The sequence below is a fragment of the Pithys albifrons genome, chromosome 11 (genome assembly GCF_047495875.1).
Source record: "Pithys albifrons albifrons isolate INPA30051 chromosome 11, PitAlb_v1, whole genome shotgun sequence".
Lineage (NCBI taxonomy): Eukaryota > Metazoa > Chordata > Aves > Passeriformes > Thamnophilidae > Pithys > Pithys albifrons.
Genome location: NC_092468.1, coordinates 14005945 through 14030125, shown reverse-complemented (window position 1 = coordinate 14030125; position 24181 = coordinate 14005945). Strand labels below are relative to the sequence as shown.

The 24181-nt window shown below is 36.6% G+C and overlaps 1 protein-coding gene across 2 annotated transcripts in view; it reads right to left on the bottom strand.

Annotated features, from left to right (window-relative positions):
- Window positions 1-2702: 2702 nt before the first annotated feature.
- The window catches only part of ACAP2 (ArfGAP with coiled-coil, ankyrin repeat and PH domains 2), a 59933-nt gene continuing 38454 nt past the window's right edge, over window positions 2703-24181 (bottom strand). The window contains exons 11-24 of one of the 2 annotated variants that reach the window (XM_071566909.1): window positions 18434-18485; window positions 16971-17071; window positions 15671-15776; window positions 15019-15227; window positions 14734-14803; window positions 13352-13446; window positions 11862-12046; window positions 11421-11525; window positions 10946-11038; window positions 9486-9673; window positions 9044-9153; window positions 8555-8665; window positions 8270-8331; window positions 2703-3595 (exon numbers count right to left, since the gene is read on the bottom strand). In XM_071566909.1, the coding sequence (XP_071423010.1) occupies window positions 3492-3595; window positions 8270-8331; window positions 8555-8665; window positions 9044-9153; window positions 9486-9673; window positions 10946-11038; window positions 11421-11525; window positions 11862-12046; window positions 13352-13446; window positions 14734-14803; window positions 15019-15227; window positions 15671-15776; window positions 16971-17071; window positions 18434-18485 (1591 nt within the window). In that variant the 3' untranslated portion in view covers window positions 2703-3491. The remainder of the gene's footprint in view (window positions 3596-8269; window positions 8332-8554; window positions 8666-9043; window positions 9154-9485; window positions 9674-10945; window positions 11039-11420; window positions 11526-11861; window positions 12047-13351; window positions 13447-14733; window positions 14804-15018; window positions 15228-15670; window positions 15777-16970; window positions 17072-18433; window positions 18486-24181) is intronic. The other variant, XM_071566910.1, reaches the window with a different exon arrangement.

Genomic DNA, 24181 nt, shown 5'->3' with positions numbered 1-24181 from the left:
GATTTGCTGACAGCACTTGGAAGGTCTGGTTGCATTTTCTAAAACTATTTCAGTTCAGTAAACAGGTAAAATATAAAACCCCAGAGAGTGAAAAATGCAGTATTAATTCAGGACCCTTTAATGCACTAACATAAACCACAATTAGACTAATTAGAAGCCACAAATGGTAAAATCCAAAGCCTCTGAAATTAGTGGAAAGACTATCACTGATTTCAGTGATTTCCTGGATTAGGTCCTAATTGGCAAGGAGTCTGAAGTCCACAATGTCCTAATGAGCACCTGGAATATGTGTTCACCAGACATCCATGTGGGCTGCTTGTGAAAGCAAAGAAACACCTCTACCATCTTCCACCTTCCCCCAAATTCATGGGAACAAATTCCAGCTGTCTAACATAATTCAGTGACATAATTCAGTATAATTCAGAAATTTAAGTTTCTATGCACTGTAAATGTCTGACATTAACATAAAACATGAAACCTTGAGACACTAAGCAGGGACCATAGACACTGTTTCAATCAACAAGCAATGGACATAAGTTACACCTCTGAAATCAAGATGCATTAGAATATATGTTGAGCTTCTCAACATTTGTCTTTCCAAGAGACTCTTGGAACACATGATCTGTAAGGAAAAATACTACACTATCTTTCAGTGGACCATCTAGTAAATTACTAAAAATCCAAGTGAAAGCTGATTTTTAAATGTGTTAGGAATCTACTGCTTTGTCCCTCACCAATTAAAGCCTATTATATTTTATACCTACAGAGAAACATGAACTGGAATTGAAGCTTTTAACTGCCTGGCACAGAGTACAAGATGCTAACCCATAATGGAACCTTACTGATTACTATTCTGTTATACCTGGATTCATTTTGTAATAAAAATGAAGTCTCCTAACATTACTGAGCAGATTATTAGCACTTGATTCAAAACTCAGTATGGAATCCAGATCTTCAGAGCCCTGGTGATAATCATATATTATTACTGAGGGCTGAATCCTGTGAGCGACAGCGGCCCCAGAGCACTGAGCCTGGTGGGACTGAGCCATCAGTGGTGTTTATTCATTTTTGCTGATGAGCAACATTTTACTACATGTATTGCACTTAACCTGGAAAAAGCTTTAACTGAATGCAGTTTATACTGGACATCCTGGCGTACCTGAAAGGATTGGGAAAAGAGGCTGCAGGATGAGAAGTGACATTCCTACTCCGAGCCACTGAAACTCCCGCGCTCCTGACAAGAGTCACACAACCTGTCAGTCAGGAATATGATTTGTCCCTTAGCACAGACAGCCTGATACTGTTTCCCAGACAGATGAGAGTCAGGAATGCAGCACCTGGATCTGCAGAGCTACAGGGGAGCAACTTTTTTGTCTAGAGCAGTCATCCTGCAAAATTTCTCAGAGATTTTTGTGGCTAGGAAGGAAATCACCAGTGGAGATTTGAAGTGCCTCAGACCTTTTTCCAGCAGCATGGACTGAGACAGCAATGATGCCATTAATCTTTAGATTACAGCCAATCACACTACAAACTGCCTGTCACCTGGGCTGCAAAGGACAAATACTTAGAAAAACCTATGTCTAAATTCATGTCATATATTGTCCCATTTGTACACTGGGTATCTTATTGTCTCTAAGATCTACTAAAACATCCACTGCTGTTAAATACTGCTGATTAAGAAGTATAATTCACAGACAGCTATTTAAAAAACAAGTTACTAAAAATTACTGCTTATAGGTGATATCCTTAAGTTCGTTATTATTCAGACTAAATGCACTCTTTAAATGGGCATAATCTGATTTTCATAGCATAATGAGACCACACACAAAGCAAGAACTGTCTTGTAAGATTCTTCTGCTTGGAAAAAAAAATCTACCAGACAATTCTACAACACTACTAATTTTGCAGCAATAATAATATCCTGATTTATTATTATACATTTGATGCAAAGTTATAAATATTTGAAATACCTTGTTAAAATTTAACAAGCCAGAAAGTTTAAATAGTTTACAGATTTAATTTTTTTTAACCCAATTTTGCTTATCTTTGCTTAGAGAAAAGCCAATTAAGCTCCTAAATACCTTTAAGCAGCAGGTGAGCATAAAATGCGACAACTACTAGGATGATTAAAAACTCACTCTGATACTACATTACCTAAAACTTCTGCTGAAGTTGTCCATAGGGCAGACAAACAGAGCATAAAGAATTGCATCTCCTGGCTTGGGGCTTTGGGCGTGTACTACCTAGGTATTAACTAACCTCATACATAAGCATATATCTAGACACCATTTATACATGCACACTATTAGAGTGGGGCTCACTACTGAACAAAGTAAATTGTGTTGCTGCCCTCAGAACATAGCTGGAGCTGTGCTCATCCACTGCTTGGCAAAAATGTGCAGTGAAATTCCTAGGTTTTCTCACACTCAGTTTAGACAACACATACACACAATTGCAGCTCATATATGTGTTACTAATTCTTGATATAAAGGATTGATTGTCCTAAATTTAGGGTGCTTGCATGACATATGAGACTTTAAATATTCAGCTTAGGGCTAGCAGTGAGAATAGTAAAGAGAAAAAGTAAAAACCAGCCTTTGTACAACTGTTCTACACAAAGTCCATTGGCTCAGTATTTACTTTCATGTCTCAAATGTCAAGTTTTTTCATGTCAAAATACTACAAACAAAGCCCACATCATGTCCAGAATGATTCCGTTTATTTTTCATGAAAGGTTCCACATGCTCATTTAGAAGGATACTTGCTGCATTGGAAGTTTAATTTAAGAGAAAAAAAAACCCAAGAAAATAGACTGCTCTTAGGAGTTTGGTCCTCCAGGATATATCCCTTTGTGACTGACCTGCAGTCACCAGCATAAAGGCCAGCCTGGTGTTAGAGCTTCCACTGTGAAAGAGCTTGCAAGAGCAGGAGTTATCCTGTCTGTTACTAACAGCCTACCTCTAACCAGAGTCAACGTAGGCACAAGACAATCTCTTGAGTTACAGCCTCACAAACAGAAGGACAATTCATTGTGTAATTATCTGATTTCCTTTCCAAACAGTCCCAGAAAATGCAACCCAGACCTTCTTGTCAGAGGCACATTCTTTATGGCAATAGGGAGACAGATGACAGTGTGTGACACTGGATAGCAAGGCTGCTTTGACCATCCTGCCACTGGGAGTCTGTAACACATCCAGCTGTGCTCTGCTGCCTTGGGGTACGAGCTGCAGACAGACCTCATACCCACAACAGTAGGAATTTTTATACTGAGCTAGCAGGTATTCACGTTTTTTAAACATTTTCTTCAGCTGCTGAGGTATACGTAACTGTAGAACATAAAACAACTCATGCATTTCCCCAGCTACCACAACCTAAAGCTACATTGGAGTGGTCATTTTATCCAAACTATCTAACAAAATGCATATAATTCATTCTGTCAAAGTAAAAAAAGACTTGCACTATAAGCATCAGGTTCTCTTCCTTCCTGACACTTAAGACTTTTGGGAATCTAACTGCTGGAAGCGGTTCAACTTCTCTGGATTATTTGTCGCCATTTGAGTAAAGTCACGAAAAATGTCCTGATAAATTTCGTCTCCTAGGTAGAAAAGAAAAGGGAAACAGTATTAAACATTTGCAATAGTCAACATCACTCACCACTGCACAAATGCTCTACTGTGCTATCAATCACTGTGCAACACTTATTCATGGTATAAAGTTTGCTTATAGATGGAATGATGCTGATGTGAACTCTTGGGGACTGGTTACTTGCATGCATGTTCTGTAGAAGCAAATTAAACAAAGCTAAACTATACCTGAAATAGTACCTCACAGGCAGCCATACAGAGGAAAGTTCAGAGTTAGAAAGGAAAAGTGAAAGCATTTTAAAGCAACTTAAAAAGAAAACTATTTATTAGCCATTAAAGAATAAAATCCTTGTTTTTGCAAGGAGGTGCTAACCAAGATTATCTTCAGAAAAATAGAATTATGGCATAAATAAAGATTTACTTGGAAATAGAAGTCAGAATTCTTACAGCCCAACAGAACTCTCCATGAAAGAAACAATCAGCAAGCAACAGTATTTCAAAAAAGCAATCCTAATTAGATAAATTATTGTTCATAACTTTTTTTGGTCTAATACTTCAGCAAATAAAAATTTTTACATTCACTTAATCTACATATTTCATTACATTTTTCAGTTTAATTTATAAGAGCAATGGTATTTCCTTTAAGGTGTTTCTTTTGTTTATTGTTTTTTTTTTTAATTTTCACTCTTTGTGCTTAAACACAACCTGAGTACCCGTACATATTCCAAAATGGGGGATGGCAGCAATTTCCACCAGGCCTGTGTTCCTCCCCCTCCCTGTCTACACAGGAAGACATATTCAGGAATGATTACTTCTTAGGTCACTGCCAAGTTATTCTTTTGCACCTTCAAAATGGACATTTTTCACATTCTTTCATCTGTTGCAGCATTTTGGGCCTCGAGTTCAGGTTTCATTTTAAAACATTAACCATACTCTATTGCCTTCAAAGGGAATTAAATACATCACACATTTGGTTTGGTCTGGAATTACACACCCATCCAAATTTTACTGTCTTTCCAACACAGATGATCATCCAGGGCACAAGAGCTCAGCACTACTGCTCCTCGCTGACAGCTTGATTAATAGCATGACAAAGAAATCAACCCAGAATCTCTCTCATCATGTATATTGGAAATGAAGATTTTTTTGAAACACGATTGTGGAAGAAAAAATTTTTTTGTGCTTAAAAGTTTGCACTACTGTGAATAGTTACATTGTTCTGTTTTTCCATCTCTTAATGTACATTTCCAATGTTAGAACTGTTATTCTTTTGGAGATGAGATTTCATTCTTTTGAAAACACTTTCACAAATGGTAACTGACCTTCCAGAAATATTTAACACGCATGGTATGTGGGTTTTATACAAAGATGTGGTGACACAACTCTTCCCAGACTTTAAAAGATAAATACATTCAATACTGTTGCACTAGGAGAAGTCAGTTCTAGTGAAATTCCCTTTTGGTTTTCAGATTTAATTTCAAGTACAGTGTCCCTGCCCATGGAATGGGGGCTGGAACAAGATGATCTTTAAGGTCCTAAACCTTTCTGAGATTCTGTGCTCTGGAGATGAAGCAGGCACAGGACACATTTTACTGTAACAGTTTGTGATAACTGCCTGCACTGGGAGATCAGCACAGGATGGAGCTGTAAAACATTCCCCAAAAGAACAGTTATGAAGGACACAAGGCAGAATCAAGCTTATGTGATAAAAGCAATTATGCTTTTAATACAGAAGTGGGTTTCATTGGTGAACTAGTACTGTAGTTCAAGGTGCCATTGGTTCTTTCAAATTAACTTGAAAGAAAAAAGAAAAGCTATTTTTGCAAGATACATTTTGGCTCTATTACATAACAAAACATTACATACAAAAATATACTGAAATAAAGTGCCCCTTTAGTTTGTATGCTGCATTAAAGTACTTAATACTGTAAACATTATAATTATTTTAAAATTCTACTTTAAAACTGAATTCTGGAAATTCCCTTTCCAAGCAATGTTTTCCCTAAGGTGCAGATTTTAAGTACAAAAATACTGTAACACTGCTTTACCATTTAACACCAGAATAACTCAAAAGGCACACATCATACATTCAAGAAAAGGTAGGAAGAAAAAGTAGCAATGCTAATATCAGAGAGTTAGCTGACATACTGTAGCACCAGGAGATGAGCACTCAGGTGTTTTACAAGAAACAGCACTATGGTGCATATGGCTTCTACCATCAGAAAGGAACTTTTTGTAGAACAAGCTGGTTTCAGCTAGTTCCTATTCTAGGAATATTTTGGAAGACCAACTGTACCTTGCAAAGCAATATACATTCTCTCAATAGCTCAAAACAGTCAGATATAGTTAAATTAGAAATGTTGATGCCATTAGCTACATTAGCAATTCTTTATCCACTGCATTACTAGAGCTGAGGAGTTGGCAGTTGGCTTCACTCTGATGGCAGCAAACTCATACATCAATATTGACCCTCAAATAGCTCCCAGCAAACAAACACTTGTCTTGAAAATTCTTATTTTCTTCTAGAATAATAATTTTGGAACACTGGAATTCTAAAAGAAGGGCAGTGCAGATAATTTAACATGTATATGCAGTGAAAAAGACCTGCATCCCCTACAACCATGATAAGGTGTGACACCTTGTGACAGCAGAGACATGTTTTGTGCTTACACTGACACAACCCTTCCAGCAGACACGAACATTCAAAACACTCAAATATTGACCTCAACTTCTAAAAGAGGCTTCAGCAGGTGAAGAATTGAAGGGGGCAGTGCTGTGCTATACAAAGATACAGCAAGAGCTCCTGGCTGGGACTTTGTGCTACAGCTTGCAGCATTAATTTCAAAAATTTATTCTAATGATACCCTCCCCTGGGTTTTGGGAAAGCTCTGCCTGCTGTGGCAACTCTACTCTCTGCTGTCAATCTCACCTTACCAGCTGTAAAGTATATGGATCAGATTCTATCAACTGCAGTCCCTAGATTGTACTGTAATACAAACTCATAGAGAGGTCACAATATTTTCAGTGAAATACTTTTCTAACTTTATTTCATCTACCTAATTGAAGAATATGTCTAAAAATATTTTAAATGAATTTTCAGGGGAAAATAGTCTCCCTCATCTACTGCACATTTTCATGTAAGCAGTGCCTGTATTTATTATGAATGATGCATTCACAAACATTTGTAAGGTTTACTTAACCATACAGGGATTTTTGTGCAAACTATAGAAACCTATTTTCTGGTTTATAATAATTTTATATTTCTGACAGGTCAATTAAATTATCTAAAATATTGGTTTTTGATTTAGCACAAAGCTTTGGAGTCAAAATACAAACCTCCCTTAAAATAAAGGCATTTTACTATTTGAAACTGATAGTTATTTTTACCTCTTAAAATAAAACAGAGGAAACTCAGCAATACTTCAGTATTTGTTACCGTCAGCCTGTCAGCAAAGGAGTATGAATTGTATCAGAAAACACCTTTAAATTGAAATTGGCCACACTGGCAGTTGGGGTTATTTTGTATCTGTCTTATTTTCTGAGAGGAGAATTCTTCCTCATGTGAGCTCACAATCAAGTCGATGCTTTTAAATTCACTGTTTCTCTGTCAAAGAAAGCGTTTGAATGCCTGACTGTCTATAGTAATTTTATGGTTTTAACTTGAATTCCCTAGAACACTTGTTAAAAAATAAATTTGAAAAAGATCTGTTCTTAAGGAGAAAATAAATAAAATTGTTTTATTTAATAGAGTTCATCTAGGATTTTGACATGAGACTCAGTGTTGCCCCTTCAACTTCTGTCAGGTATAGCAGGGTGCTTTTAGCTGTCCAGCTTCCCAATTAAGTGTGCCTTAATTTCTGATATTTGCATGACACTGAATAGGTTCCTATGCAAGCATACCATAAGAAATGTCTTGCACAAATATCACAACAGAACATGGTGTAAATTGGGACTGAGTACCTAAGAATGAAGTTGCACATATTCATTAAATATAATTTGATACTTTCTTGTTGTAGTTGGCTCAAATGTCTGCCAGTTTCTATTTTGTTTTTTAACCAAATGGAAAGATACTATGCATACAAAAATACATACTTAAGAATGACTGTTTTGTTTCTTATTAGTGTCTTAACAAATAAAAATATTTAAAAATAAAATTTGAGGAAACAATACTTTCCTATTTTTTGTCTGGAGTTATTTTGAAATATTTGATGTACAATTTTTACATTGGTGTGCAAGTGTTTTTTTCTTGAAAAAGAGGACCATTCCACAGGAAGGAGAATGGTATTCTGTAATAAGATAAACTCCTCAACTGCCTCTGAACAAGATGGGTCAGAAAGACACTACTAAATAATGTCAGATAAATCCTAAAATTATGCAAATGTCAGTGGAACAACATTTGGAGAAAACTGGGGACAACTACCAGCAAAACAGAGTGGTAATGGCTGTAGTAACACAGGACTGTAATGATGCTGTTTAAATGGTCTCCTTTTAGGTCCCCTAAACACTCTTACCAAGTCACACCAATGAATTTCAATGAAGTTTTAACGTGTATTGGTTTAAAAAACATTATTGTATGAAGCTATCTTGAATTTCCCTCAGACACTAAGAATCTAATTGTAAACTGATGAATTCCTGCATACACTTCCTATACTGCATTTCAGTGTGGTTATTAGAGGAGTATTGACCTGGCTGCCCATAGAGTCCTTCTGATTCCCGCATCTCTTCATTCATCCTCGCTAAACGCAACCTACAATTTAGAAAACAAAAAGAACAATGTCATCTTCAAAGCACAAAAAATACTGCAATGCAAGACCTACAACACAATCCTGACCATCACATCAATGAGGCAATGAATTCTGATTTTAGCTTATTCTCCCTGTTTTTATGTAAAGGAATTTTGACATTCTTTTAACTTGAAACAGAATAGCAAAACTTAAGTTATCTAGACAAAAACAGAATGTACAACTTACAACGTTACAATATCTGCATTTGCAGCTTCTACTGCTATAGTCAATGGATCTTTCCCATCTTCATCAGTGGCATGCTGGTTTGCTCCTCGTTTTAGGAATAAACATACCTGCCTGTTCAGAAAAAGCATTTAAGAAAATTTTAAACAACAATAAAGGAAAATAGCAAATAAATTCAAGCTGGATAAATGTATTTGGCTTAAATCACCAAAAGTCTCTCAAATATATCAAAACAGTGCTGTTCATCTAGAACATGTTAACACAGTAGTAAGAAAAACCTTTATTTAATCCACATTAGAAAATACATGTATGTTGTGCTAGTGGCAGAAACTGCTAAATCAAAACATTATTTTCTTTCTCACAATCAGAGCTTTAAGAAAAACCTATGTCACCTGAAATAGTATTACAATGAGTATCTGGGGCAATGAAGAAGCTTCACATGAACAACTATAGTAAAGGATGGCCATTTACAAATTGTGTAGCAGCAGTTACCCAGTGTGTCCTAGAACTGTGGCATGGTGCAGGGGCCCTCTTCCTTTAACATCCCTGATGTTCACATTGGCCCCATTCTGCAGCAAGAATTCACAAGTAACCAATGAACCCTATGAAATAAAAGCAAAGAAATAACTCAGCATCAGATCTCTAGAATAAAGTCAAATCTGTACTGCCTTCCCACCACTCAGCCAGGTAGCAAAGAAAACAAAAGAGATTTGCTTCCCTATCAACTTTAAACACTACTAAGGTTATTTAATTCCAAATAAAGCATTAACAGGGAAAAGATAGTTCAGAAACAACTTTGAGAGAACACTGTAAACACAACTGCAGCATCATGTAATTCATTAGTGAAGCAAGCATTTCCAAAGGAACAGGGACACAGAAATCCCTGTTATCCCCTTCCCCTTCCCCCCATCAGCCAGGGCTGTATGTCACATACCCCTCGCACTGCCTGAATCAGTGGTGTCGCTTTGTTTTCTTCTACGTTGACCCAGTTTACTTCAGCTCCATGGGCCAATGCTTCTGCCATATGAGGAAGATTCTTCTCAAAGGCAGCTCGGTACAACTGCAATCCTGGACTAGATTGTTTGGAGTCACAGAACACAGAAGACTCTTGCTTGTCTCCTTCTGAAAACAAACAAAAATGCTTATGTAATCCCTGTTTTTTACAAGGTAACTCCTGGAATTCTGATCAAAACCATCACTTCTCTGGCATGCGGTAGCTCAGGATTTGCAGAATGCTGTGTATTGTTGCCCCATTCTGCCAGGGGGAGTCACAGATGCCCTTAGCTTGATCCAACACTCAGCCATGGCCTCTTCACAGAACTATTACTGCACAGAAAATCTCTCCACATTACTGGCACATGTATATATCCTTCAATCTATCTATTGCATGTCATTTCTAAGAAATTATTTTAGGTTTGCAGTGCGTTTTATTCTAAACTGCAAGATATGAGGAAAACTAATTCTCCCGCACAGATGTGGTTATGTATCTTTTTCTGTAGCAGCTTGATAGACCTGAATATGAGGCTAATACTGTTCTGATCTAACTTTTATTAAAAGATACCACTGTCATTTACCAATTACTTTCTGTGGCTATGATCTTTTAGACTAAAGCATAATCTTTCTCTTCATCTGAGTAACAGTTATACAGAGTGAAGTCTGGGAGATAAAAACATTGTTACATAAAAGCTTTCACGAGTTATAGCACCAGAACTGTTTTGATAGCGCAGTCAAAAAGGATCCAAGCCACATGCTGCCTGCCTGCAACTGCAGCTGGATTTAAAACACACCTCAGTAGAGTGCTCTGATGCAGAAGAATAACTTGGCTTTATAAATAAATGTTTCGGATATTTTGACAAGCCATACTCAATATATGTCAGAAAAGCATGCTAATATTAGATAGCAAATAATTTCATCAGTTTATAGAACTTCTGAGTTGAGAGAGAAATGTTTAAAGACATGTTCAATTCCATGTAAGTTGAAAACAGAAAAATTAAGCAAGAATGCTCAAATAACATATAAAAGCTCACTATCTGTGACTAAACAGGAATTCTGCCTCCAAGGATTTATCTATTTATAACAGGATTATTCATTTCTGTGGAGACTTGTCTGCCTCAAAATGCGGCATCGCTCTGTCTTCAAAGAAACCAAAGTTTTGGATTGGTCTCATATGACTGGAAAAAACACAGTTCTTTGAACCTATTTAGAAGGATTAACTGCCATTCTTGGTAGTAAGCCTGGAAGAAAGATCACCCAAGCAATTTTTCCCCTTGTTGAAAGCGTTTGAACCCTGCAGGATAGCAGAGACACAAGTTGTGTCACCAAGCACTAATCTCTCTTACAAAAAATGCTACCAAGTGGTTAAATTTTCATCTTAAAGAGCAAAGCCTGACACACCTGGTTCATACAAACTGTTAGCTGATATAGTAGAGGCAAGGTGTTCTCTGCTGTCATCAGCGCTCGGCTGGATCCCACTGTCTCTGCTTCTGACTGTTTTGGAGAGAAACTGTAATTACTATGCAGAGCCCAAGTTATCTGCTCTTCACCATGATAATAAAGCAAGCTCTTATACTTGGTCCTGAACACAAAATTTTTTTAAAAATGGCTAGTAATTATTCAATATTCTTAACGCATCCATAGAAAAGTATGGACCCGCATTTTGCAACCATAATGTTTATAATAATGATAATAAATGTCAAAGACTACTAGAAAGGAAAAACAAATCAGGATAAGTAAAAAAGCTTAAATTATTTCATGAGAACACTTAAGCAATGCGGTAGCCTGGAGACAATAGATTGAAGCAGGGAGATGGCCACAACACACGATGGATCGCTAGTGCAAATACTGAACACGCCACAGCTGTAGTACTTACTACTACGTAGTTTTGAAGAGGTATCAAAGTAGGAGAAGAGTGAATCTAGTTCATCAGGACAGAACAGAGACTCTCGCCTTGCCTCGTCGCTACTTACAGCAACCGCTGGGACATGCAAGTTAGCAAAGCACAAAGCAGGCAGTAAGGAAGGGACAGGGCAGGAGAGAACGTTATTGGGAAAATTAAGAAGGGTGAAAATACGGAGGAAAGAAGGTGGTTAATATGTTTTTGAATGATAAGCATCCCCACTCGAAATTCTTCCCCTTGTAAAAATGCACATCTCTGAACAGGTCTTTTCTCCCCTATACTTCTGGACTATGCTACAACCCATTAAAAAGTAGATTCTGATTTTTCTGCATGAGGCAGAAATCAATTAATATAAAAATATGTTACTTTAAAAAGAACATGGGTAATACAGCTAAAAAGTAAGTGTGTAAATACCTTTTGGGGATGCTGCACCTTGTTCCCCTGCCAAAAGGGATTTTTCAGGGCCACTGTGCCTTTTCTCTTCCTGACTTGGAGATAAAACTTTTGTTCCAGATTCAAGCAGAGGTACTGATGCAGCTTGCTTCTCTACAAACTTTCTTTCCACATATTTTGCTCTGATGTATGCCTCCTTCTCCTGCCTGCCATATACAAAATCCCCGGAGTTAGTAGGCTAATATTTTAGTATTTTCATTTATTAAAAGAATGTCTATTTAATACTAAAGTCAGTAACCAAGACTGTAGCCTGGCATTGCACACATCTATAGCATATTTTCAGAAAGATGAAAAGCACACTGTCTAACTCCTTCTGGATTCTTGATTAAGTTTCCATACAGCTCAAAAGAAAGTAGTTTTGTTAAGTTCAAGTAAGTGTATTTTCTTTCAGGCAGACACTTTAGAAAGTGGCATGTGAAAGAAATAAGCATTAGTTACCATATGTTACTTCTTGCTATTAAACCTTTATACATGTTTTACATTGTTAATAACCAATTAATAAAGCCTTTATTTAGTTTCTTACATAAATATAAATTGCAACATTTGTTAAGGGAATGTCAAGATTACATAAGAAAACAATAACAAGTCTCAGGTAGGCACAGCCACCAGTTCCACATCACATACTGAAGTATTTTTTTCTTGTAACCTGAGGGTATCAGATTAAGACACAACACCAGTCACACAAAGTGATGAAACGGGCTATAATTATTACCATAGAAACTGCTGAGAAGCAGTTACCACTAGAAGGAATATCTAGGAAGTCTCCTACATTATTAATACTATTATTACTGCCTCCAAATTACCAACACTCCATAAAATGCTGTTTTCTATACCATAAAACTGCCTGGCAGCAAGCAGCACAGAACTGGAAAGGTAGTAAAAACTCAAGTTTTAAGAGACATCCTATACAGCAGCATAAAATATCAGGAAACACAAATTAACATCAGAGGGATTGAATTCAGCAGTACAATGATTAGAAGGCTGCTGTAAAACAGCAGGGCTCATGTACAATGTAGGCAGGAAGAAAAGAACATTCTGGGGGATCAGGGAACGAAAATCAAAGTCGAGAACAAGGTCACTGTAAAGAAAAGGCACAGTCAGAGGCTCCTTCCAGGAGCACTCACAGCCGGAGTAGGGCTGGCTGAGCTGGTATCAAGGAAAGAGGAATCAAAATCCACATGCCCATGTTGATGCTACGGAGCAGTCATCAAAAAGGAGGAGTGAGATCAGAAAGAGAATGAGTTAACAGAAGAGGCAGAAAAGGACCAACAGAGGGAATATCCAATAAAGATAGAATGAGAAAAGGGAGAGAGCAAAACATACTGTTGATATGGGGAAATAGAGAGTACACCAAAGGAGGGCCACACAGTTAACTGGCAGCATCTTTTAAAGCTGGAGGCTGAAGGAAGCAACAAGAAAAGGAAGTAACAGGCACTGCTAGAAAATACTACCTTTGGCTTCCAGATTGAGGCTTCTTTACTCCCATTTTTTCCAACTTCGCTTCATATATTCTATTTATAACATCATTTCCCAATTCACACATAAGCTATAAAGCAAAATAAATAAATTGAAATATAGTTGTAAAAAGCTTTCTCTACCTGTTTGTAGTTTTTAACCTCACTTAGCCTATTTTTACAACGTTGTGTTTTCTCTGGCAAAAGTACACTTACAGAAATAAGCATGGGTTTGTATCATGATAATGAAACAATCAGTGAAAAGAGAGACCAAATTGTGAGTAAGATAACAAAAAAAATATGGTCACACTTTTAAAGTGTCATTTCCTACTGAAGGAGGATTGCAAAACCAACTACCAGAACACCTGTAGGCCTTGTTAACAAAGGTACTCTTTCCCACCAGCTTTGCCAGGAGTTGTTCTTACCCCATCAAAACAAGACAATTCCATCAATTCTATCCCATTCTATCCAAAGGACACTTTTGCTAAACTATAATCTGATATGACTATAGAAACTATAGAAGAAGAATCAGTACAAAAACCAGCCTGTAGATACTACTTAAAGGAGAATTTGGCCCTACTGATGGCAATGAACAGACTTCTTACTTCTAATACCAGGTAGAATATTTTGTTCTGGTATTTACACAAATAATAAAAGGGGTCTAGTTTGTTGCTTTGTTTCTCTTTGTTTGTTTTTTTTTAGGGGGGGGATGTTGTTTGTTTGTTTATTCAGCATGACCATGTTGATATTAAAATTACTTAAGGTCAAACCCCAAATGAAACACCACTACTCACACTGTCTTCTGATTGTTCAGAATAGAGAAGTCATACCTAAGTGCCAGCTCACCACAGCTCGAAACAAATGCTTTGCACATCCATGCATGAGTTCCTATGTCAGTATTTCAGTGTCACATGATTTTCACAGTCATTTTTCAAGCTGGAAGTTTATTCTCCCATAAGCCAGTAGCATCTCACTGGTAGGAGCTGGCATTCAAATTTTCAAGTATGATCATGCTTTAGGCTCACAAACCACTTGCAAAATTTTTCAGCCTACTAAAAGGCATTATTGGTCTGTAAATAGATTTGCCTTCTTAGATGTTGAAAACTCGCTGCTCAGAGTGCACTTGTGAACTTGAAGGTGTTGCAAATTTTTCTGACTTGCAAGTTTGTAACACAAATGAGTACTGTTACTGCATGGATTATAAAGAAGTGTGACTTAAAAGAAAACAGCACAAAACAATAAACATTTTCTACTCAAAAGTGCAGGACATACACTGGGTACAAATGCAACTGTTTCCTGTACTGAATTTTCTGATGCAGAGGCTTTAGAACAACAACTTAAGTACCAAATAGAAACCCGTTTCAAAAATACTATCATACCTTTAGGAGTTCAGGTTCCCATGAATCCAACGTTAAAGATCTTACTTTTGAAAAGTGGACTCCCAAGCTCCTAAACAGCATGAAAAAAATATTAACCTGTTAAGACATGCTATATCTTAACTCACACTGATTTACCATTAATTTACGCAAGCAAAACAGTTACCTTAATTCTGTTTATAAACAGGGCTGTCTAATTTTGCTTCAATATACATTTGAAGGGGCAAACAACGCCCTTTCTAATTAAGTCAATGCACAAATCAAACACAGCTCTGAAGAGTTCCCAACCTGTGTATCCCAGAGCACTCGATGCACAGGGTGATTCCGAGGTTGATACTGGCCCAGCGAGGATCTGCCAAACCACAGTCACAGCAGGCATCATTGCCAGAAATACACTGAACTCGCTGTAGAGCACTCTCTCCTTTTAACAACTTCTCTTTTGTCTCACTCCCAGATTCTAGGCTTCCAGTAGAAGGGGATGATTTCTTTTCCTGTTTCTAAAAGAGAAAAGAAACAAACAAACCAATAAAAGAGACATAACTAAACAAAAGAGTAGTCAGAAAGAAATATCCCACAGATACTGACTGTGCACTAAGGATCCTCGAAAAGTCACTTCTGCATTCAAGGCCAAGGAAATCCATAGAACTGAAAAAATATTTAGTTTTTTAGAAGATATGTAGAACTTAATGTAGGACTATCCTATGAATTTTAGTAACACTACAGAAAAATCTCATAAAAACATACAGGCCAAAGTAACATTAATAAGACAAAATGAAAGACCGATTAGATGTAATTCACAGCCTTCAAAATTCCATTGCATTTCAACTGGAAGACAAACAATGGATTCTTTTTTCTCTTCCCTCACATTGAAAGAGGTTTCATATATTTAAGTTTTCAGCATGTAAAGGGGGGTTGTTGTTTGGTTGATTTTTCAACTCACCTCAGATTCATCCCCTTTCTCTCTATAGGCTGTGGCAATGCTGGTCTGAACAGCCTTAATCCAGGCCTGCCGCAGCTTTTCCGAGTCTGCCTGGAGCATGCAGCTCCTGAGGGAAACCACATGGGCACTCAGTCAGAGAGAGGCCAAGCAGCTGACATCCAACAACACAGCTCAGTAAAAACTTCTGAGGAAGTTGCTTGCTATCCCCACAAGTATATTGTTTAGTAGGCACCATCTAATACACCCCTTTAATTTGAGATGATAAAGCAACTGAGACTTTGTGAATTGCAAACTCAGTATTTCAAAATTATTTGCAGGTAGTGCTAAAACATACAGATAAGACTCTTCAGATACCCCAGAGAATGGCTTAGCTTCCTATTCCTCCTCTTATTCCAAATTTTTCATTTTCATATCCTCGTATGCATTTTACCACCAAGACTAATTACACAAAATACAAGTATCAGTCTTTAAAAACACACTTTCATTCACTGAGATCAAGAGGGAATCAATGAAAGCTTCCTGACAAAGAATGAACTACTTTTCACACCAGCAGTCAAAGGAAACAGGTCATGAAGTATAAAAGTGTTAAAAACAGTTGAAAAGGCACAGAAAGCAAAAGCAAAATACAAGTTATAGTGAATCACAACTGAGAATACAAACATCAGGATGGAGACAGAAATCTATTTAGAAGAAAAATGTAATGAGTGGGGAGTGTAGATAAGATCATAACCTAAAGCAGGGTGACCTTGTACCAAAAACTTAAAATATGGTCACATCTCAGAATCAGTAAGAGGAATCCACGTTCTGCCATTGCTGTGACAGGGTGCCAAACTTCCCCAAATACAGCCAATGTACTGCACTGCTGGTGCTGAAAAATAATTTCATTTGGTAGTTTCATTTAATGCATTCTGAAATATAATTTGACATTACAACTTATTAATACGCTTCTCTCTCATCACACCAATCAGAAAGGTGGAGAAATTGAGACCTATTTTCTACCTTACTAAGCAGCTGACAGTAGCAGCTACTACTAAGCTATAACAGTTCTACACTACAAGCCATTTATGCAAAAAGCACAAGAATGCATGTTTATTTTAATGCCAAAAGTAATAAGTAAACTAAATGTCAGGAACATTTCTCACAGCATCACTTTCTCTCAGCCAAAATTTCAGAGAACAGAATTGTTCAGATAGTTTTCCTGTTTTGCTCTATCCCAAGAGAAATGTCAATCTTACATTTTAAGACAACTGTAATGATTTTTTAAAATTTTTAAATAAACACACTCCATCACTCTCCTTACTTTGTTGGAGAAACCACCTCAAAACAGAAGCGTCTTTCTATGTCTTCACAGTGTTTAACTGTGCAGAGCCGCAAGTCTTCAACAACTACTGTGGGATTATCCTAAGAAACAAAAAGTTGGCAAAAATGTTACAGAGGAAAAATGATATAGTTGCTAATAATCCCAAAGTATGTATCATTCAATGCTACTGGCCTGTTTACACAAATTCTTCCTCCAAAAGTAAAATTTGCAGTAAGTGGATTTGGAGATACCTAGCAGGGTATATTTAGATGAATGTTAATCTTCAGTTATATTTAATGAAAATTTAATAGAAACTTTGGAGAATTTCTTTTTGCCTACAATCCAGTTCACTAAGTAATCAACACTTTCAATTTAAACAACAGTATTCAAACAACAGTATTCAAAGGAGTACAAAGATATTTTCTAAGAGATGATATTAATTCACAATAAAATCTGAAAAATTATAACTAAATCAGCAGTATTGTAAGCGTCAAATGAAAAAAAACCCCAGAAGCTGAATGCAGTGGTTTTGAAAATTTGTTTCAATTCACAAGAACTCCATTCTAAGCTATCTGCACTTAAAAAAAAAATAGTGGGAATTCACAAACAGAAAATGCTGAACCAAATGTGCTCACACAAACTCAACCCTTTATTTCCTCTCCAGCCACAGAAGTGAAGCCCTTTGATTTGACAGCATCAGATAACAAGGAACAGCCTCTGAACCCAGACTGTTTGCAGTGAAGAGGAACAAACTGTTGTAAGCTCTTTCCTCATTTTCCCGCTGCTGTTTCCATACCTTTCTCTAGTTTTTTCCAACCTGAAAAGCAGTTACAGCTACATGGTGCAAAAGCAGACTCTAGAACAGCAAACAAAGGAGCAGGGGCCCAAAAGCCAACTGAAAACAGCTTGGGGTAGAGGTGGAATTGCTGTTGTAATTTACAGCTATGGCACTTTTCCACCAGCAGAAAGGCACATACTGACTGCTGAACCACCATGCATTTTCAACAGTAAATACATGTACAAAGCAGCCCTGACTGTTTCATAATAAATATTTCATGCCTCTTTTCCCCCCTCTCCCCAGCTGCTAAATTGGGTAGATGAGCCAGTACGTAACTGGAGTGAGCAAGTCCTGAAAGAGTTAAACACAACTGCTCAGAGAACAGTATTTGACTGCCAGCAAGTGTGCACAAGCCTTTGGGGACCAACAACTCTTAAGGTTCCAACTAAGTTACAAAACCCAGAGCAAATAAAGTATGTGCTTAACAACTCATAGTGCAGGAATCTCAAAATCTGTCAGCATAGCCATTGGCTTCGTTTTACAAAGGCAGAAACTTAATTTAGAAAAAGCAGTACGTTGTTGAAGCTCACAGGGGATGCCAATGTCAGCAGCACTATTCCCCCAATCTATTGGGAAAACCATCACCCAAACCCCAAACTACCCCAAGGCAGTTTTTGATTCCTACCTTAAATTTCTTCTGGTACACAAGTTGGTTATTTTGTATTGAGAACCAGCGCCTATTCAAATGAAGAGACATCCAGAGAATACGTAACTGATTTTACAGTGCTTATTTGACTGAAATGTGCAAACATACAGTCTACAGAGAGACTGCACAAAAGAATTCACAAAAGTAATGCTGCAGTCAGTTTTGGCAAGTATTTCGTGAGAATAATGGAAAAAGGGAAAGCAGAGGCAAAACAGAAAAGAAAGCAAAGTTCAAATAATTTGAGTCCTAAACAAACACATTCATGTTATGACAACATTAGTTGAACTATCACAAAAAACATTTTCATTTGAAAGAATGTTTCCTTCTGTATTTTAGCAGCAAGCTACAATTTTAAGTAACTGTTTGATAACACAAATTCAGTTTGAATAACAAAAATACTTAAACTATGTAAACTACTTCCAAAATATTTTTGAAGGTAGAACTAAGAAATAGTTTATTAAGGCATTAAAAACACTAAAACCATGCAGGTCTAATATCTATCTATATTGGGCATTTCTTAAAATTTTAGATCCTAAAATAAAAAGATTGCATATAAAAACTAAAAAAAAAACCCCACAAGATAACCTTTCAAGTAGGATCCTAACTTAAGCCTCAGCTGGAAAGGAAAATATCAAATAAAAGACTTAATGAAGGCATCCTGCAAAAATTCGAAAACAACATTTAAAAACTCCTCTGAACTGTATCCTTCCTTCTCAGATTTACTGTTCAGCCAGGATACAACTCAGAGAATGGAAATATCATTCATATTTTGGAAAAACATACAAGGGCCTCAGATGTCTAACAATCGTGTTTATCAGACCACTGATTATAAAAAAAGCAGCAAATATAACCAAATCTCTCTAGCTCTTCTGGGGAGGCACAAAATAAAAGCTAACCAATCATCACTGGTTTTGAACCGACAAAAATGAGAGTAATATATAAAATCATTCTTTCCTGCAGTGAATTTTACACTTGTTGTGTAGTTCAGGCTTGTAATGCAAACCTGTGTTTATCACAGCATCATTCCTCAATTATCTCCAATGCCCCACTTCTACCACACATCATCTCTTCCTGCACTGCCAATTAGTTTGAATGGTAATATTATACAAAATATTGTTTTGCAACAGATCTGGTTATTCTCCACAGACTCTTGAGCTTCAAGCTGCAGTTTACTACAATTAGTAACAAGAGGGCTCCATGGATTTATTCAACCACCAAAAGCCATTCACAGAAAGAAGCACACAAAGATTGTTAAGAAAAATTAGGATATACAAAAAACGTTAGATTCAAAACAGAAAATCTAGTATTTGTTAGAAAAGTCAGTGCTTAGTAGACAGATGAGATTCTACCTTTTAACAATGAATCTTTTCAAATGTTGTGCAGAAATATTTAATTTAAAAAGTAACAGCAGAATCTCCTGTTGTCCTTGACTTTTTCAACTCATTAACAGCAGTAGTTTTGGTCACTGTTATTGAAAAGGTATCACCTTTATCATCTATTTACAGATGCAGTAACTAAGCCTTAAATATGAGTGTAAGGCAGGTTATTGCTAATATTTATACAGGAAACTCAACAGAAAAGCAGGCTAGAAAAGGAAAATAAACTTAGGTGCTTTTTATGTGCTTTTTTTGAACACAAAACTAAACAGAAAAACACAAAAAGCGGTTCCTAAGTGATAAAGGGGGGGGGAAAATCAGTCTTGCCCCAAGACAACATGCAGTGAAGTAAATCCCTAATAATGGCCTTAGGTAGTGTAATTAACTTCATTAATGCAATGTTTCATTTGTTATAGAGATAAATACTTCATGAGTTACTATAGTAAATAAGCTCCAATCTCATCAGCTGGATATAAGTGAGCACACAAATTGCAACACAAATTTGTGCCATCCTTAAAGACTAGTCTAGAAGTTTTCAAAGTATTTTGGTCCCTTTTATTCCTAGCAGAGAAATTAAACCAGTTGAGGAGAAATTTCCAGTGCAGCTAAAAAGGATGCAGATTTTGGTAATTTTTTAAAAGAAATTTTTATTGAACAAGATCAACAATTTAGAATGTAGGATAACGTGTAGATCACACTTTTAAAGTAGATGTCAGAGTTAATGCATTTTACCATAACCTTGACAAGAAAAAAGAGGCAGGCTGCCCTCCAAGGTGTCAGTGCCATAGCACTTTTATTCAGGCCAAAAACTTTTGAGTTGTTCCTCATTAACCAAAGACCATCAATAAAGTCTATGCATTACTGTAGGAAACAGAGCTGGGGGTCTACAACAGTAACAGCCAGGAACTTCTGAGGTACAATGTGCATACTGAAGGTACAGGGTAACCCACATCTGTTACAGGGTAACCCACATCTGTTCTGTTCTAAGAATACTGTTCACAAACTTTTAGGAAAAATGTGTGCAGTAAGTACTGATTATTACCAAACTTTCTTTAACTGTGTCATTCTGTCAGGGGAGAAGCACAGTGAAGGAGAAGGCATACTTGGGAATCTTAAAGTAATTTACACTGCCTCAGTAGTGCTTAAATACAGTGGTTCATGTTTAGAAACTGAATGTTTTCCATCCTCTACACCTAAATAATTCAAACCTATATTTGTTAAATAGGAAACAACACAAAATTTATAGAAAAAAATCCAAGTTCTGAGAACTGAGAGTAATACTGAAAACAAATATAAAACTTGAGTTTTACATAAAAACAGTGTTATGTTTATTGAGTCTCAGAAGAAAACAGTATTCTTCTCTCGTTGCAAGCAGCATGCAAATAAAAGAGTGACCAAGAATGCACAACATTTAAAAGTACATTTTTATTCCCAATGCAGTTGATAAGGAAAAAAAAAATCTCATCAACTTCAATTGGAAAAAGTCAAAACACTGATATTGTATGCTCAGAAGTCTGAGTGCAGAAACTTTGCTTTAATTCCTTTTTTAGCTAAAATCTAGCTCAATCTTTCTAATTCTTTTAAGAGTGTTGAGCAGCAGGTATACTGGCATCCCAGGCAGAATCCTTCTGTTATTTTCTTAGACTGAGTCACTTATACATCCATTGCAAGTAATCAAAATTAAATGCAGGGTTAATGAAGAGCTTGTTGCGTGCCAAAGAAACATTGGGAAGGTATAAAAGAAGCTGGTTGGTACCTTATGTGATCTGGCTTTTTCCTGTCATGTGAAAAAATGGGGTAGGATTAAAACATAAGGGAAAGGAGGAGAAGGAATGAAAAATGCAAAATGAGCAAAATAAGCAAAGAATTAGCATGACCTGAAAATACAGCAGAATTAAAAAAAGGAAAACAATCAATGCATCCAATCTAAAAGCTATTTAGAACATACTAGTGGTTTGACAAATGCTTTTCTCCCTACACACGTTTATTCACACATATCTTTCTTCATGATATGGACTTATTTTTCATTTGAATTTCTAGGAACCAAAACAGCTTTCCAGCTACTGTGCCATTATACATGCTCATGACTCCAGCTCCTGATGCCTTAAGAAAACTGGTGCACAACAAGGTATAACATTTACCAACAGACAGACAGATATTCAAAACAGAGGTGTTATCTCCCTATCCGTTATTGTAAGACTGCAGGATAAAGATATAATTCTGATTCCAATAAACTGTATTACCTGAAATACATTATACATGAAGAGATTACAAAATCTCTGTCTCTTTCAAAACACAGCAATACTGAATTGCAGATGACTTGTGGTTTACTCTGCACCCTGCTCAAACACTTACTGACTTGAGAAACAAATATCATGCAGAACCATTCCAAGAGCAGGAAACTTGATGCAAAAGATCAAATAATTGAAGTCCTGAGACAATGAAATCCGAGGTGCCAGGCGCCCCAGGAAGAAACATCATCCCAGCAAGATCTTAGCTTGGACTGGAAACAAACAAGTTTTCATTCATTACAACAGATTTGCCCCCTTCAAAGGGCTGTATTATACAGTCTTGATTTTTTTTCTCCCTCAGCAACTGGGCTTTCCCCAGGATAATCCACTATGGGGTCCATGGATTCACTGACCACAGAATGCACACAGGAGCATCACAATTCTCTGATTTGTCATCTAGAATCATATTGATGTGTGTCAAACCCACACAAAATCTATTGCACCATTTCCTCCTCCGTTATGTTTTTAATGCTGGCAAGTTTACACTAATAGTGGTCATTGCAATGGCTTTTAATTTAATTGCTTTTAATTCAATCTTAAAGGAGTTTTTAAAAAGTTCTTAAAAACCAACAAAATACCAAGTGACACCAACAAAGGGAAAAGAGAAGCCTCCATTTTAAATACATGTTATGACTGACAGTCAGCAAGGAGGATCAGGGCTGTCACACTCGGTTCAGAACAGCAGGAAATTCCTGTATTTCTAGGCAAATTCTTCTGGTTCTGTTTCAGCTGGTTGATTTTTCACCCACCTTCCCCAAAGATGGGCACATAACAGAGTGGCAATCTACCTATCTGATAAGAACACTGAAAGTATCTCATCTGTCTTGGGGTCTCTGATTTCATCTCAGAATTCCCTCTCATAAAATATACAATTCTCTAAATGTTTCATCCTTTGATATTTTGTGCATTTTTACACATAAAACAGTTCAATGCAATGGCACAGTCCTTTCTTGTACTCTACCTAGTGACGGAAAAAACACTCATCTCTGTTACATGGTAAACTTTAATCAGTACTATCTCCCCACAGCTGAAACTGCAACACTGTATAAGTAAAGAATTCCATTGGGGGAAACAGGCAGTAGAAAATGGAAGCGACTATTTCAGTGCCTACAATGAAGCAAGCAATTACAAATGTATACAGAAGTAAAAATAATACAAAAATACCTCTCTATTTTTATTAACGCATAAGAAAGATGGGGTTCTAGATTCAGCAAATAAAAGATGTTTTCATTAAGGCTTAAATATATAATTTATATAAGATAATACTAGTTCCATAACAATTAGTAATGGTTTGTGAATACGTGCAGTACAAAATTAAAATGATTGATTCAATTTCTGAAATGCTTATAAATGGCATATCCAATCCTATTCTCTGCCTAATTCTGAAGCATACAACTAGTGAGATAGATTATCAAGAATCTAATATTAAAAAGGTTAAATGTTTTGCTTTACTGAATACTCCCATGATAAACAGAAGAAAAAACTATAAGTAAGTATCAATTATGTAATAAAACTAGATAGCTCTGAGTTATTACCAAGCTGTTTGCCTTGGCTCTCTTAAATAACTTATTATTTGGATATACTTTCGTTATGTATGGTCAAACATGTAACTTAATCTGAAGGAATGTCATTGTGTATCTTGATTTAATTACAGCTTCTCCTTATTTACTTTGTGTCTATTTAAATTTCCAGCATACAGAAGTCAGTTTTAACTGAATCCTACTCTGTAACCACTTTAGGGTAAGATACATGTACAGTATTATTAGGTACGAAGCCATATGGTAAAAGAGTATTTCCCACCAACACTCCTGTCCTGCTCCTCCTGTCACCTCCCTCCAGAGCAAGGCCTTCCTGTTATCCAAAGGAGGAACCCAAACAGAGTCAGTTTTGCCTTCAGTCAATCCTTCAAAACACCTTTACAAAAAGGTGTATTTACCTTTCAGCCCACTGAGAATTCAATACAGGACAATCTCCTGCCCTGTTACTGCAGATTTTTCTCAGTATTCTTCCACTAACATTTTACTTCACACCAAGGACGTGCCTTGGAAGCACAACTCCCA